The sequence below is a fragment of the Pelophylax lessonae genome (genome assembly GCF_965119305.1).
Source record: "Pelophylax lessonae genome assembly, chromosome: 13".
Classification (NCBI taxonomy): Eukaryota; Metazoa; Chordata; class Amphibia; order Anura; family Ranidae; genus Pelophylax; species Pelophylax lessonae.
Window position 1 is genome coordinate 4,730,670 of NC_138780.1, and position 13,333 is coordinate 4,744,002.

At 54.9% G+C, this 13,333-nt stretch overlaps 1 protein-coding gene across 2 annotated transcripts; it reads right to left on the minus strand.

Annotated features, from left to right (window-relative positions):
- Window positions 1-349: 349 nt before the first annotated feature.
- On the minus strand, window positions 350-9,840 carry LOC309569914 (acyl-coenzyme A thioesterase THEM4-like). Of its 2 annotated transcripts, XM_082275907.1 has the most exons (7): window positions 9,826-9,840; window positions 7,444-7,523; window positions 5,488-5,641; window positions 4,873-5,026; window positions 4,654-4,764; window positions 1,499-1,623; window positions 350-432 (listed from the first exon to the last, which is right to left on the minus strand). In XM_082275907.1, exons 2-7 carry the CDS (start codon window positions 7,516-7,518, stop codon window positions 386-388), a joined length of 666 nt encoding a protein of 221 aa, XP_082132033.1. In that variant the 5' UTR covers window positions 7,519-7,523; window positions 9,826-9,840; the 3' UTR covers window positions 350-385. The 2 variants fall into 2 exon arrangements, with proteins under 2 accessions (XP_082132033.1, XP_082132032.1); XM_082275906.1 differs by lacking the exon at window positions 9,826-9,840 and having other exon boundaries at window positions 7,444-7,646.
- Window positions 9,841-13,333: the final 3,493 nt, after the last annotated feature.

Genomic DNA, 13,333 nt, shown 5'->3' on the forward strand with positions numbered 1-13,333 from the left:
TGGGGGGGGGGGTTGGGCTTTCTGTGGGTGTGGCTTGAGTGTGGGCAGGGACACAGGGGGCCCCCATGATCTTCTGTTGCCCGGGGGCCCCATGAGTTGTCAGTTCGCCCCTAGTTCAGAAATAGAGATTTAGAGTAGATATTGCAGTAGGCACGTTTGAAATTATTGGAACCAGAGGGGGCCCCGTGATGGGGGCCTCCAGTCTATAGTGCAGAACGATTGCTCTACGAGAGCGTGAGTTCATTATAAAGAGCAGATATCCCAGGGATCCTACAATACAGGATCTGCCGCCCTCTAGTGACAGACAGGATGCACTACAGTACAAAGTGCAGGAGCCAACCAATAGAATCGGGAATATTTTCGGATGTCTGTAATGTACGGCAATTTATAGTTTGGCTTCAAGTTTTCTCAACTTTGACGTAATGAACAAAGCTGGAAGGGGGGGGGGGGGGGGAAAAAAAAGAATTATCAGTACTGGAGCGACAGAAAAACAATGACAGGAGGGACAGAGGAAGGGTGACCAGAGGAGCAGTGACAGGAGGACCAGAGGAGGAGTGACAGGAGGACCAGAGGAGGAGCAGTGACAGGAGGGACAGAGGAGGAGCAGTGACAGGAGGGACAGAGGAGGAGCAGTGACAGGAGGACCAGAGGAGAAGCAGTGACAGGAGGGCCAGAGGAGAAGCAGCGACAGGAGGGCCAGAGGAGGAGCAGCGACAGGAGGGACAGAGGAGAAGCAGCGACAGGAGGACCAGAGGAGAAGCAGCGACAGGAGGGCCAGAGGAGAAGCAGCGACAGGAGGGCCAGAGGAGAAGCAGCGACAGGAGGGCCAGAGGAGAAGCAGCGACAGGAGGACCAGAGGAGGAGCAGCGACAGGAGGACCAGAGGAGGAGCAGCGACAGGAGGACCAGAGGAGGAGCAGCGACAGGAGGGCCAGAGGAGGAGCAGCGACAGGAGGGCCAGAGGAGGAGCAGCGACAGGAGGGCCAGAGGAGGAGCAGCGACAGGAGGGCCAGAGGAGGAGTAGCGACAGGAGGGCCAGAGGAGGAGCAGCGACAGGAGGGCCAGAGGAGGAGCAGCGACAGGAGGACCAGAGGAGGAGCAGCGACAGGAGGACCAGAGGAGGAGCAGCGACAGGAGGACCAGAGGAGGAGCAGCGACAGGAGGACCAGAGGAGGAGCAGCGACAGGAGGACCAGAGGAGGAGCAGCGACAGGAGGACCAGAGGAGGAGCAGCGACAGGAGGACCAGAGAGCAATGACAGGAAAAACAAGGGAGGAGTGACAGGAAAAACAAGGGAGGAGTGACAGTAGGAAAAGGGGAGGAGTGACAGTAGGAAAAGGGGAGGAGTGACAGTAGGAAAAGGGGAGGAGTGACAGTAGGAAAAGAAGCAATGATAGGAAGAACAGAGGAGCAACAACACGAGGGGCAGAGGAGCAATGACAAGAGGAACCAAGGAGGGAGTGGAGTTACAGAACTAAGAGATATCCCATAATTCCTCACCGGTGGCCTCGTTGTGAAGCACAGCGTCATCATGACTGCGGACCTGGCAGCTGGCGTAGACTTTCCGGCCGTCTATCTTCTCCACTCGGCTGTCTATGATGACTGTAGATCCCAGAGGAATCGGACTACAGACACAGAGAACCTCATCACACCCCGCCAGTATCACAGTTTCATATCATCAATAGTTCCTAAATCCCCCCCATGAGTCTCCCCAATATCATTTTTCTTCCCTGGTCACTACCACACCTCCACCAGCTTCCCACCATCACCTCCACCAACTTTCCTCCACCAGCTTCCCACCATCACCTCCACCAGCTTCCCACCATCACCTCCACCAACTTCCCCCCATCACCTCCACCAGCTTCCCACCATCACCTCCACCAGCTTCCCACCATCACCTCCACCAACTTCCCCCCATCACCTCCACCAGCTTCCCACCATCACCTCCACCAGCTTCCCACCATCACCTCCACCAGCTTCCCACCATCACCTCCACCAACTTCCCCCCATCACCTCCACCAACTTCCCCCCATCACCTCCACCAGCTTCCCACCATCACCTCCACCAGCTTCCCACCATCACCTCCACCAGCTTCCCACCATCACCTCCACCAGCTTCCCACCATCACCTCCACCAACTTCCCCCCATCACCTCCACCAACTTCCCCCCATCACCTCCACCAACTTCCCACCATCACCTCCACCAACTTCCCACCATCACCTCCACCAGCTTCCCACCATCACCTCCACCAGCTTCCCACCATCACCTCCACCAACTTCCCACCATCACCTCCACCAACTTCCCTCCACCAACTTCTCACCATCACCTCCACCAACTTCTCACCATCACCTCCACCAGCTTCCCACCATCACCTCCACCAACTTCCCTCCACCAACTTCTCACCATCACCTCCACCAACTTCTCACCATCACCTCCACCAACTTCTCACCATCACCTCCACCAACTTCTCACCATCACCTCCACCAACTTCCCACCATCACCTCCATCAGCTTCCCACCATCACCTCCATCAGCTTCCCACCATCACCTCCACCAACTTCCCACCATCACCTCCACCAACTTCCCACCATCACCTCCACCAACTTCCCACCATCACCTCCACCAACTTCCCTCCACCAACTTCTCACCATCACCTCCACCAACTTCTCACCATCACCTCCACCAACTTCCCACCATCACCTCCACCAGCTTCCCACCATCACCTCCACCAACTTCCCTCCACCAACTTCTCACCATCACCTCCACCAACTTCCCACCATCACCTCCACCAGCTTCCCACCATCACCTCCACCAGCTTCCCACCATCACCTCCACCAGCTTCCCACCATCACCTCCACCAACTTCCCACCATCACCTCCACCAACTTCCCACCATCACCTCCACCAGCTTCCCACCATCACCTCCACCAACTTTCCTCCACCAGCTTCCCACCATCACCTCCACCAACTTCCCACCCTCACCTCCACCACCTTCCCACCATCACCTCCACCAACTTCCCACCATCACCTCCACCAACTTCCCACCCTCACCTCCACCACCTTCCCACCATCACCTCCATCAGCTTCCCACCATCACCTCCACCAGCTTCCCACCATCACCTCCACCAACTTCTCACCATCACCTCCACCAGCTTCCCACCATCACCTCCACCAGCTTCCCACCATCACCTCCACCAGCTTCCCACCATCACCTCCACCAACTTCCCACCATCACCTCCACCAACTTCCCACCCTCACCTCCACCACCTTCCCACCATCACCTCCACCAACTTCCCACCATCACCTCCACCAACTTCCCACCCTCACCTCCACCACCTTCCCACCATCACCTCCATCAGCTTCCCACCATCACCTCCACCAGCTTCCCACCATCACCTCCACCAACTTCTCACCATCACCTCCACCAGCTTCCCACCATCACCTCCACCAGCTTCCCACCATCACCTCCACCAGCTTCCCACCATCACCTCCACCAACTTCCCACCATCACCTCCACCAACTTCCCACCATCACCTCCACCAACTTCCCACCATCACCTCCACCAGCTTCCCACCATCACCTCCACCAACTTTCCTCCACCAGCTTCCCACCATCACCTCCACCAACTTCCCACCCTCACCTCCACCACCTTCCCACCATCACCTCCACCAACTTCCCACCATCACCTCCATCAGCTTTCCACCATCACCTCCACCAGCTTCCCACCATCACCTCCACCAACTTCTCACCATCACCTCCACCAGCTTCCCACCATCACCTCCACCAGCTTCCCACCATCACCTCCACCAACTTCCCACCATCACCTCCACCAACTTCCCCCCATCACCTCCACCAACTTCCCTCCACCAACTTCCCACCATCACCTCCACCAGCTTCCCACCATCACCTCCACCAGCTTCCCACCATCACCTCCACCAACTTCCCACCATCACCTCCACCAACTTCCCACCATCACCTCCACCAGCTTCCCACCATCACCTCCACCAACTTTCCTCCACCAGCTTCCCACCATCACCTCCACCAACTTCCCACCCTCACCTCCACCACCTTCCCACCATCACCTCCACCAACTTCCCACCATCACCTCCATCAGCTTTCCACCATCACCTCCACCAGCTTCCCACCATCACCTCCACCAACTTCTCACCATCACCTCCACCAGCTTCCCACCATCACCTCCACCAGCTTCCCACCATCACCTCCACCAACTTCCCACCATCACCTCCACCAACTTCCCCCCATCACCTCCACCAACTTCCCTCCACCAACTTCCCACCATCACCTCCATCAGCTTCCCACCATCACCTCCACCAGCTTCCCACCATCACCTCCACCAACTTCTCACCATCACCTCCACCAGCTTCCCACCATCACCTCCACCAGCTTCCCACCATCACCTCCACCAACTTCCCACCATCACCTCCACCACCTTCCCACCATCACCTCCTTCCATCACCATTATCTTCAGAATTTCCTAAGTGGCCCGGAGGGACACTGAATGTGACTTCCCTCCATTTCTTATTATGGCCGATAAAACCTAATGGTGGCCACACATATTACAATCTCCTGACACCTATGCAGTGTGAAAGCCTTCCTCCAATCAAAGCACATCTGGTCAGGTGCTCCTCCCACTTACTTCCGATAGTTGATGCTCAGGTTGGCCGTCATAGCCGGTCCGCTGTTGCATTCAACTCCCATCCCCACTGTGTCATCTATGATGGTGGCGATGCAGCCTCCGTGTGTGTACCTGGAGACGGCAAAAGGGGACATTGGAGGGGGAAGCAGAACAGGACGGCCAAGAAACCAAGAGGATTCTGGGTAGGACAGACAGAAAAAAAAAAAAAAGAATGCTCACCCCCTGGGGCCCTCCGTATAGGGCCCAGGCTGGAATATGCAGATCGTCCTCTTCTCCGCCTCGTTATAGAACATACAATACTCCAATCCAGCTCCATCCTGGTCAGCGATCCTGGTGAAGAAGCGAGTTTTCCGGTCTCCCTCCGAACTCATACCTATACAGAGGTCACCAGAGGAGCTTACACTCTAATGTCCCCTCCCCCCACAGTCAAATGAGTCTCTGTACCAGAGGAGATTACACTCTAATGTCCCCTCCCCCCACAGTCACATCAGTCTCTGTACCAGAGGAGCTTACACTCTAATGTCCCCTCCCCCATAGTCACATCAGTCTCTGTACCAGAGGAGCTTACACTCTAATGTGCCCTCCCCCCACAGTCACATCAGTCTCTGTACCAGAGGAGCTTACACTCTAATGTCCCCTACCCCACAGTCACATCAGTCTCTGTATCAGAGGAGCTTACACTCTAATGTCCCCTCCCCCACAGTCACATCAGTCTCTGTACCAGAGGAGCTTACACTCTAATGTCCCCTCCCCCACAGTCACATCAGTCTCTGTACCAGAGGAGCTTACACTCTAATGTCCCCTCCCCCATGGTCACACGGTGTTATCTCTCACCATCTCGGTAATGGACGGAGGTGTTGTAGGAGGGAAGTCTCCTCCAGCTCCGGTCTCGGCTCAGCTCCTCATACAGTCTCTTGGTGTCGGGGTTCCAGGTGGGGTTGGGCAGAGCGAAGTCTCGCAGTTCCTGGTTCACACAGCAGGGGGCAGCCTGAGGATATCACAGAAACGTGCTCTTGTTAGGCGTTATATAGGTTTGTAGTGACCCATCTATAGGGGGCAGAATTCTATCATGTGATCACCGTCCCAGTGTCAGTGTGTGTGCAGCACCCTCCACCTCCACCTGGCACCCTCCACCTGGCACCCTCCTCCTCCACCTGGCACCCTCCTCCTTCACTCTCCTCCTCCACCTGGCACCCTCCTCCTTCACTCTCCTCCTCCACCTGGCACCCTCCACCTGGCACCCTCCTCCTCCACCTGGCACCCTCCTCCTTCACTCTCCTCCTCCACCTGGCACCCTCCTCCTCCACCTGGCACCCTCCTCCTTCACTCTCCTCCTCCACCTGGCACCCTCCACCTGGCACCCTCCTCCTCCACCTGGCACCCTCCTCCTTCACTCTCCTCCTTCACCTGGCACCCTCCACCTGGCACCCTCCTCCTCCACCTGGCACCCTCCTCCTTCACTCTCCTCCTCCACCTGGCACCCTCCACCTGGCACCCTCCTCCTCCACCTGGCACCCTCCTCCTGGCACCCTCCTCCTCCACCTGGCACCCTCCTCCTTCACTCTCCTCCTCCACCTGGCACCCTCCTCCTTCACCTGGCACCCTCCTCCTCCACCTGGCACCCTCCACCTGGCACCCTCCTCCTCCACCTGGCACCCTCCACCTGGCACCCTCCTCCTCCACCTGGCACCCTCCTCCTCCACCTGGCACCCTCCTCCTCCACCTGGCACCCTCCACCCTCCTCCTCCCCCTGGCACCCTCCTCCTCCACCTGGCACCCTCCTCCTCCCCCTGGCACCCTCCTCCTCCCCCTGGCACCCTCCACCCTCCTCCTCCCCCTGGCACCCTCCTCCTCCACCTGGCACCCTCCTCCTCCACCTGGCACCCTCCACCTCCACCTGGCACCCTCCACCCTCCTCCTCCCCCTGGCACCCTCCTCCTCCACCTGGCACCCTCCTCCTCCACCTGGCACCCTCCACCCTCCTCCTCCCCCTGGCACCCTCCTCCTCCACCTGGCACCCTCCACCCTCCTCCTCGCACCCTCCTTGGCTGTTTGCCCTGTTCAGGGGAACACCTGAATTTTGCAGGGAGTTGGGTGGGTCTTTGCCCCACTGACAACCCTGCAATGCACTGCACAGTGCACTCTGTGCCCTGATTACACAAAGCTTTGCCCAATCAGGGCGCAGTGAACAGCTGGCTGTTAAGGAGCAGAGGCGGGAAGCCGACCGTGGCGTCCTTAACAACCGATGAGTCATCAGCTGTCAACGGGTTTCCCTGCTGACAGCTGAGAAAAAAAACAAATTTGCCAGTAAATAAACAAAAGGCGCGGGGTCGCTTCCTCCCAACGGCCTCAAAGGGCCCTTTTTTTATTTTGCAGAAAAAAAAAATGTTTTTTTCTTTAGTGTAAAGAATTGCAATGATCTCCATTTTATTCTCTAGGGTCTCTGCTAAAAAAAAAAAAAAAAAAAAAGCGTTTAAAATATTGCTGTACAAATACCGTGACATAAAAAGTTGCAAGGACCTCTGGGTAATTTTCTAGCAAAAAAATAAAAATAAATAAATAATAGAGATTTTTCCATGTAGGAGAGGAATTTCGGTGAATGGGATTTGTTTAGAAATCTCAGTTTTGCTGCAGCAGTCTCTATACATTCTACAGATGCCCCACTTTACAGGCAGACTAAGGGGACCCCCCCCCAGACAATATATTTATAATGACAACAGATTAAATGCCCCTCCTCCCACTGGGGACACACCAAGGGGTTAATCCAATCACCGACCAATCAGTACTCACAGAGATGCGACAATCGCTCTGCGCCCCGGCGGCGGTTTGGTGACCCCGGGTGATCCTGGTGACTCGGTGCAGCATGGTGCCTGTGAGAGGAGACAGGAAGGAGATGAGACGGGGACACCGACATTCTATACATTATCGGGGGAGGGGCCAGAGCACGTCACATGACCATACAGAGGTGACGCAGTTCAGATGAGACCTTTATACACAGAGAGGGGGGGAGGGGCTACCAGACACACAGATCATGGCTGAGTGATGTCACCAACATGATCTGCAGAGCTGTACAAAGTACTACATATCCCAGCATACCCTCCCCTCCCCCACACCGGAGTACTACATATCCCAGCATACCCTCCCCGACACCGGAGTACTACATATCCCAGCATACCCTCCCCGACACTGGAGTACTACATATCCCAGCATACCCTCCCCGACACCGGAGTACTACATATCCCAGCATGTCCTGTGTACCCTCCCCTCCCCGACACCGGAGTACTACATATCCCAGCATGTCCTGTGTACCCTCCCCTCCCCCCACACCGGAGTACTACATATCCCAGCATGTCCTGTGTACCCTCCCCTCCCCCACACCGGAGTACTACATATCCCAGCATGTCCTGTGTACCCCCCCTCCCCCACACCGGAGTACTACATATCCCAGCATGTCCTGTGTACCCTCCCCTCCCCCACACCGGAGTACTACATATCCCAGCATGTCCTGTGTACCCTCCCCTCCCCCACACCGGAGTACTACATATCCCAGCATGTCCTGTGTACCCTCCCCTCCCCCACACCGCAGTACTACATATCCCAGCATGTCCTGTGTACCCTCCCCTCCCCCACACCGCAGTACTACATATCCCAGCATGTCCTGTGTACCCCCCCTCCCCCACACCGGAGTACTACATATCCCAGCATGTCCTGTGTACCCTCCCCTCCCCCACACCGGAGTACTACATATCCCAGCATGTCCTGTGTACCCTCCCCTCCCCCACACCGGAGTACTACATATCCCAGCATGTCCTGTGTACCCTCCCCTCCCCCTCACCGGAGTACTACATATCCCAGCATGTCCTGTGTACCCTCCCCTCCCCCACACCGCAGTACTACATATCCCAGCATGTCCTGTGTACCCCCCCTCCCCCACACCGGAGTACTACATATCCCAGCATGTCCTGTGTACCCTCCCCTCCCCCACACCGGAGTACTACATATCCCAGCATGTCCTGTGTACCCTCCCCTCCCCCACACCGCAGTACTACATATCCCAGCATGTCCTGTGTACCCTCCCCTCCCCCACACCGCAGTACTACATATCCCAGCATGTCCTGTGTACCCTCCCCTCCCCCACACCGGAGTACTACATATCCCAGCATGTCCTGTGTACCCTCCCCTCCCCCACACCGGAGTACTACATATCCCAGCATGTCCTGTGTACCCTCCCCTCCCCCACACCGCAGTACTACATATCCCAGCATGTCCTGTGTACCCTCCCCTCCCCCACACCGGAGTACTACATATCCCAGCATGTCCTGTGTACCCTCCCCTCCCCCCACACCGGAGTACTACATATCCCAGCATGTCCTGTGTACCCTCCCCTCCCCCACACTGGAGTACTACATATCCCAGCATGTCCTGTGTACCCTCCCCTCCCCCCACACCGGAGTACTACATATCCCAGCATGTCCTGTGTACCCTCCCCTCCCCCCACACCGGAGTACTACATATCCCAGCATACCCTCCCCCCACACCGGAGTACTACATATCCCAGCATGTCCTGTGTACCCTCCCCTCCCCCACACCGGAGTACTACATATCCCAGCATACCCTCCCCTCCCCCCACACCGCAGTACTACATATCCCAGCATGTCCTGTGTACCCTCCCCTCCCCCCACACCGCAGTACTACATATCCCAGCATGTCCTGTGTACCCTCCCCTCCCCCACACCGGAGTACTACATATCCCAGCATGTCCTGTGTACCCCCCCTCCCCCCACACCGGAGTACTACATATCCCAGCATGTCCTGTGTACCCTCCCCTCCCCCACACCGGAGTACTACATATCCCAGCATGTCCTGTGTACCCTCCCCTCCCCCACACCGGAGTACTACATATCCCAGCATGTCCTGTGTACCCTCCCCTCCCCCACACCGGAGTACTACATATCCCAGCATGTCCTGTGTACCCCCCCTCCCCCCACACCGGAGTACTACATATCCCAGCATGTCCTGTGTACCCTCCCCTCCCCCACACCGGAGTACTACATATCCCAGCATGTCCTGTGTACCCTCCCCCACTAGTGCTGACCTACAAGCTCCAAAGTCTACACCATGGCCTGCTGGGAGTTGTAGTTCTCCTGTTGCTGTAATGAATGAAGAGCTCACCCTGACCCCCTCCTCACCAGTCCCTACAATGTCCTCCTTATCAGTTCCTTCCACGTCTGTCCCCACTCACACCTGTCCCTGTGTCCGGAGACATCTTCCTGAAGCCTCCACCTGGAGATCAGGCAGCTGGGGCTACAACAAAATGGCCGCCACACTGTGTATAACATAAAGCGGAGTGCGGCCTCTAGTGGTGCGGAGGTCGCAGTGTCATCGCCAGAGGCCGCTCTCTCTTCTATGTCACACGCTGTGTGGCGGCCATGTTCTTGTAGCCCAAGCCCTTTAATGTCTATTAGAGGCTTCAGGAAAATGTCTCCGGATACAGGGACAGGTGTGAGTGAGGGATAGTCCTGGATGGAGCTGGGAAAGAGCTCTTCATTCATATTCTATAAAGGATAAGGGAACTACAACTCCCAGCGGGCCATGGCCTGGATTCTTGAGCTATAGGTCATCACTAGGCCTGGTTTGGGCTTGTAGTTCAGTTCTAGGTGGAGGTTGTGGTACTCCTGGGACTTGTAGTTCAGTTCTAGGTGGAGGTTGTGGTACTCCTGGGACTTGTAGTTTAGTTCTAGGTGGAGGTTGTGGTACTCCTGGGACTTGTAGTTCAGTTCTAGGTGGAGGTTGTGGTACTCCTGGGACTTGTAGTTTAGTTCTAGGTGGAGGTTGTGGTACTCCTGGGACTTGTAGTTTAGTTCTAGGTGGAGGTTGTGGTACTCCTGGGACTTGTAGTTCAGTTCTAGGTGGAGGTTGTGGTACTCCTGGGACTTGTAGTTCAGTTCTAGGTGGAGGTTGTGGTACTGCTGGGACTTGTAGTTCAGTTCTAGGTGGAGGTTGTGGTACTCCTGGGACTTGTAGTTCAGTTCTAGGTGGAGGTTGTGGTACTCCTGGGACTTGTAGTTCAGTTCTAGGTGGATGTTCTGGTACTGCTGGGACTTGTAGTTCAGTTCTAGGTGGAGGTTGTGGTACTCCTGGGACTTGTAGTTCAGTTCTAGGTGGAGGTTGTGGTACTGCTGGGACTTGTAGTTCAGTTCTAGGTGGAGGTTGTGGTACTCCTGGGACTTGTAGTTTAGTTCTAGGTGGAGGTTGTGGTACTCCTGGGACTTGTAGTTCAGTTCTAGGTGGAGGTTGTGGTACTCCTGGGACTTGTAGTTCAGTTCTAGGTGGAGGTTGTGGTACTGCTGGGACTTGTAGTTCAGTTCTAGGTGGATGTTCTGGTACTGCTGGGACTTGTAGTTCAGTTCTAGGTGGAGGTTGTGGTACTCCTGGGACTTGTAGTTCAGTTCTAGGTGGATGTTCTGGTACTGCTGGGACTTGTAGTTCAGTTCTAGGTGGAGGTTGTGGTACTCCTGGGACTTGTAGTTCAGTTCTAGGTGGAGGTTGTGGTACTGCTGGGACTTGTAGTTCAGTTCTAGGTGGAGGTTGTGGTACTCCTGGGACTTGTAGTTTAGTTCTAGGTGGAGGTTGTGGTACTCCTGGGACTTGTAGTTCAGTTCTAGGTGGAGGTTGTGGTACTCCTGGGACTTGTAGTTCAGTTCTAGGTGGAGGTTGTGGTACTGCTGGGACTTGTAGTTCAGTTCTAGGTGGATGTTCTGGTACTGCTGGGACTTGTAGTTCAGTTCTAGGTGGAGGTTGTGGTACTCCTGGGACTTGTAGTTTAGTTCTAGGTGGAGTTACACCTGGGACTTGTAGTTCAGTTCTAGGTGGAGGTTGTGGTACTCCTGGGACTTGTAGTTTAGTTCTGGGTGGAGGTTGTGGTACTGCTGGGACTTGTAGTTCAGTTCTAGGTGGAGGTTGTGGTACTCCTGGGACTTGTAGTTTAGTTCTAGGTGGAGGTTGTGGTACTCCTGGGACTTGTAGTTCAGTTCTAGGTGGAGGTTGTGGTACTCCTGGGACTTGTAGTTCAGTTCTAGGTGGATGTTCTGGTACTGCTGGGACTTGTAGTTCAGTTCTAGGTGGAGGTTGTGGTACTGCTGGGACTTGTAGTTCAGTTCTAGGTGGAGGTTGTGGTACTCCTGGGACTTGTAGTTCAGTTCTAGGTGGAGGTTGTGGTACTGCTGGGACTTGTAGTTCAGTTCTAGGTGGAGGTTGTGGTACTCCTGGGACTTGTAGTTTAGTTCTAGGTGGAGGTTGTGGTACTCCTGGGACTTGTAGTTCAGTTCTAGGTGGAGGTTGTGGTACTCCTGGGACTTGTAGTTCAGTTCTAGGTGGAGGTTGTGGTACTGCTGGGACTTGTAGTTCAGTTCTAGGTGGATGTTCTGGTACTGCTGGGACTTGTAGTTCAGTTCTAGGTGGAGGTTGTGGTACTGCTGGGACTTGTAGTTTAGTTCTAGGTGGAGTTACACCTGGGACTTGTAGTTCAGTTCTAGGTGGAGGTTGTGGTACTCCTGGGACTTGTAGTTTAGTTCTAGGTGGAGGTTGTGGTACTGCTGGGACTTGTAGTTCAGTTCTAGGTGGAGGTTGTGGTACTCCTGGGACTTGTAGTTTAGTTCTAGGTGGAGTTACACCTGGGACTTGTAGTTCAGTTCTAGGTGGAGGTTGTGGTACTCCTGGGACTTGTAGTCAATTTCTCGGTGGAGGTTGTGGTACTGCTGAGACTTGTAGTGTAGTTCTAGGTGAAGATTGTGGTACTGCTGGTACTTGTAGTTCAATTCTAGGTGGGGGCTCTGGTACTCCTGGGACTTGTAGTTCAGTGCTAGGTGGATGTTCTGGTACTGCTGGGACTTGTAGTTCAGTTCTAGGTGGAGTTACTCATGGGACTTCTAGTTCAGTTCTAGGTGGGGGTTGTGGTACTCCTGGGACTTGTAGTTCAGTTCTAGGTGGAGGGTGTGGTACTCCTGGGACTTGTAGTTCAGCTCTATGTTGATGCTTTCTGTAGGACTCTCCCCTCCCCCCATTCTTCATCATCACTTTACATCCAGGAGGTTACCAGCTGTGGGGGCGGGGCTCCGCCATTATATATTACCTCCGCCGTCGCTGTCTTTCACGGAAGAGCAAACGGTCGGAGATAGAAAGTTCTCCAATCAGCAGAAAGTATGAGCTTTACTGATTGGAGAGCTTTAGGTCTGACTCTTTGGGGGCGTGCCGGACGTTTGCTGTAGGGATCGGATTCAGCAGTGCAATGGGTTCCAGAGAAATCCTGCGTGTTTGAAGTTTGCGATCCAGTGAATTAATGAGGGGATTTGAGCAGCCTAATAAAGCAGCTTGCATACTATCCAGCCACTGTATGATATTCCTGTCTATTGTCTCTCAAAAGATAGGCTCTTCTTTCTAAATTCAGCTTCAAGATAAATCCTGAGTGGCGATTTTGGCTCTGAGGAAGAGGGTCCTCCCTCGAAACGCGTAAGCCACATCAGGTTTTGAGGACGCCATCACGCTATCCAGCAGTAGAGAAGTGTCCTGGAAGCGAGCGGTGCCCATTTCCTATATGCTACGTTTGTGAGTATATTGTACGCTACCCTTCTTTGATTTTAATAAACTTTTAAGTGGTAATGCACAAGGTCGGTGCGCCCTT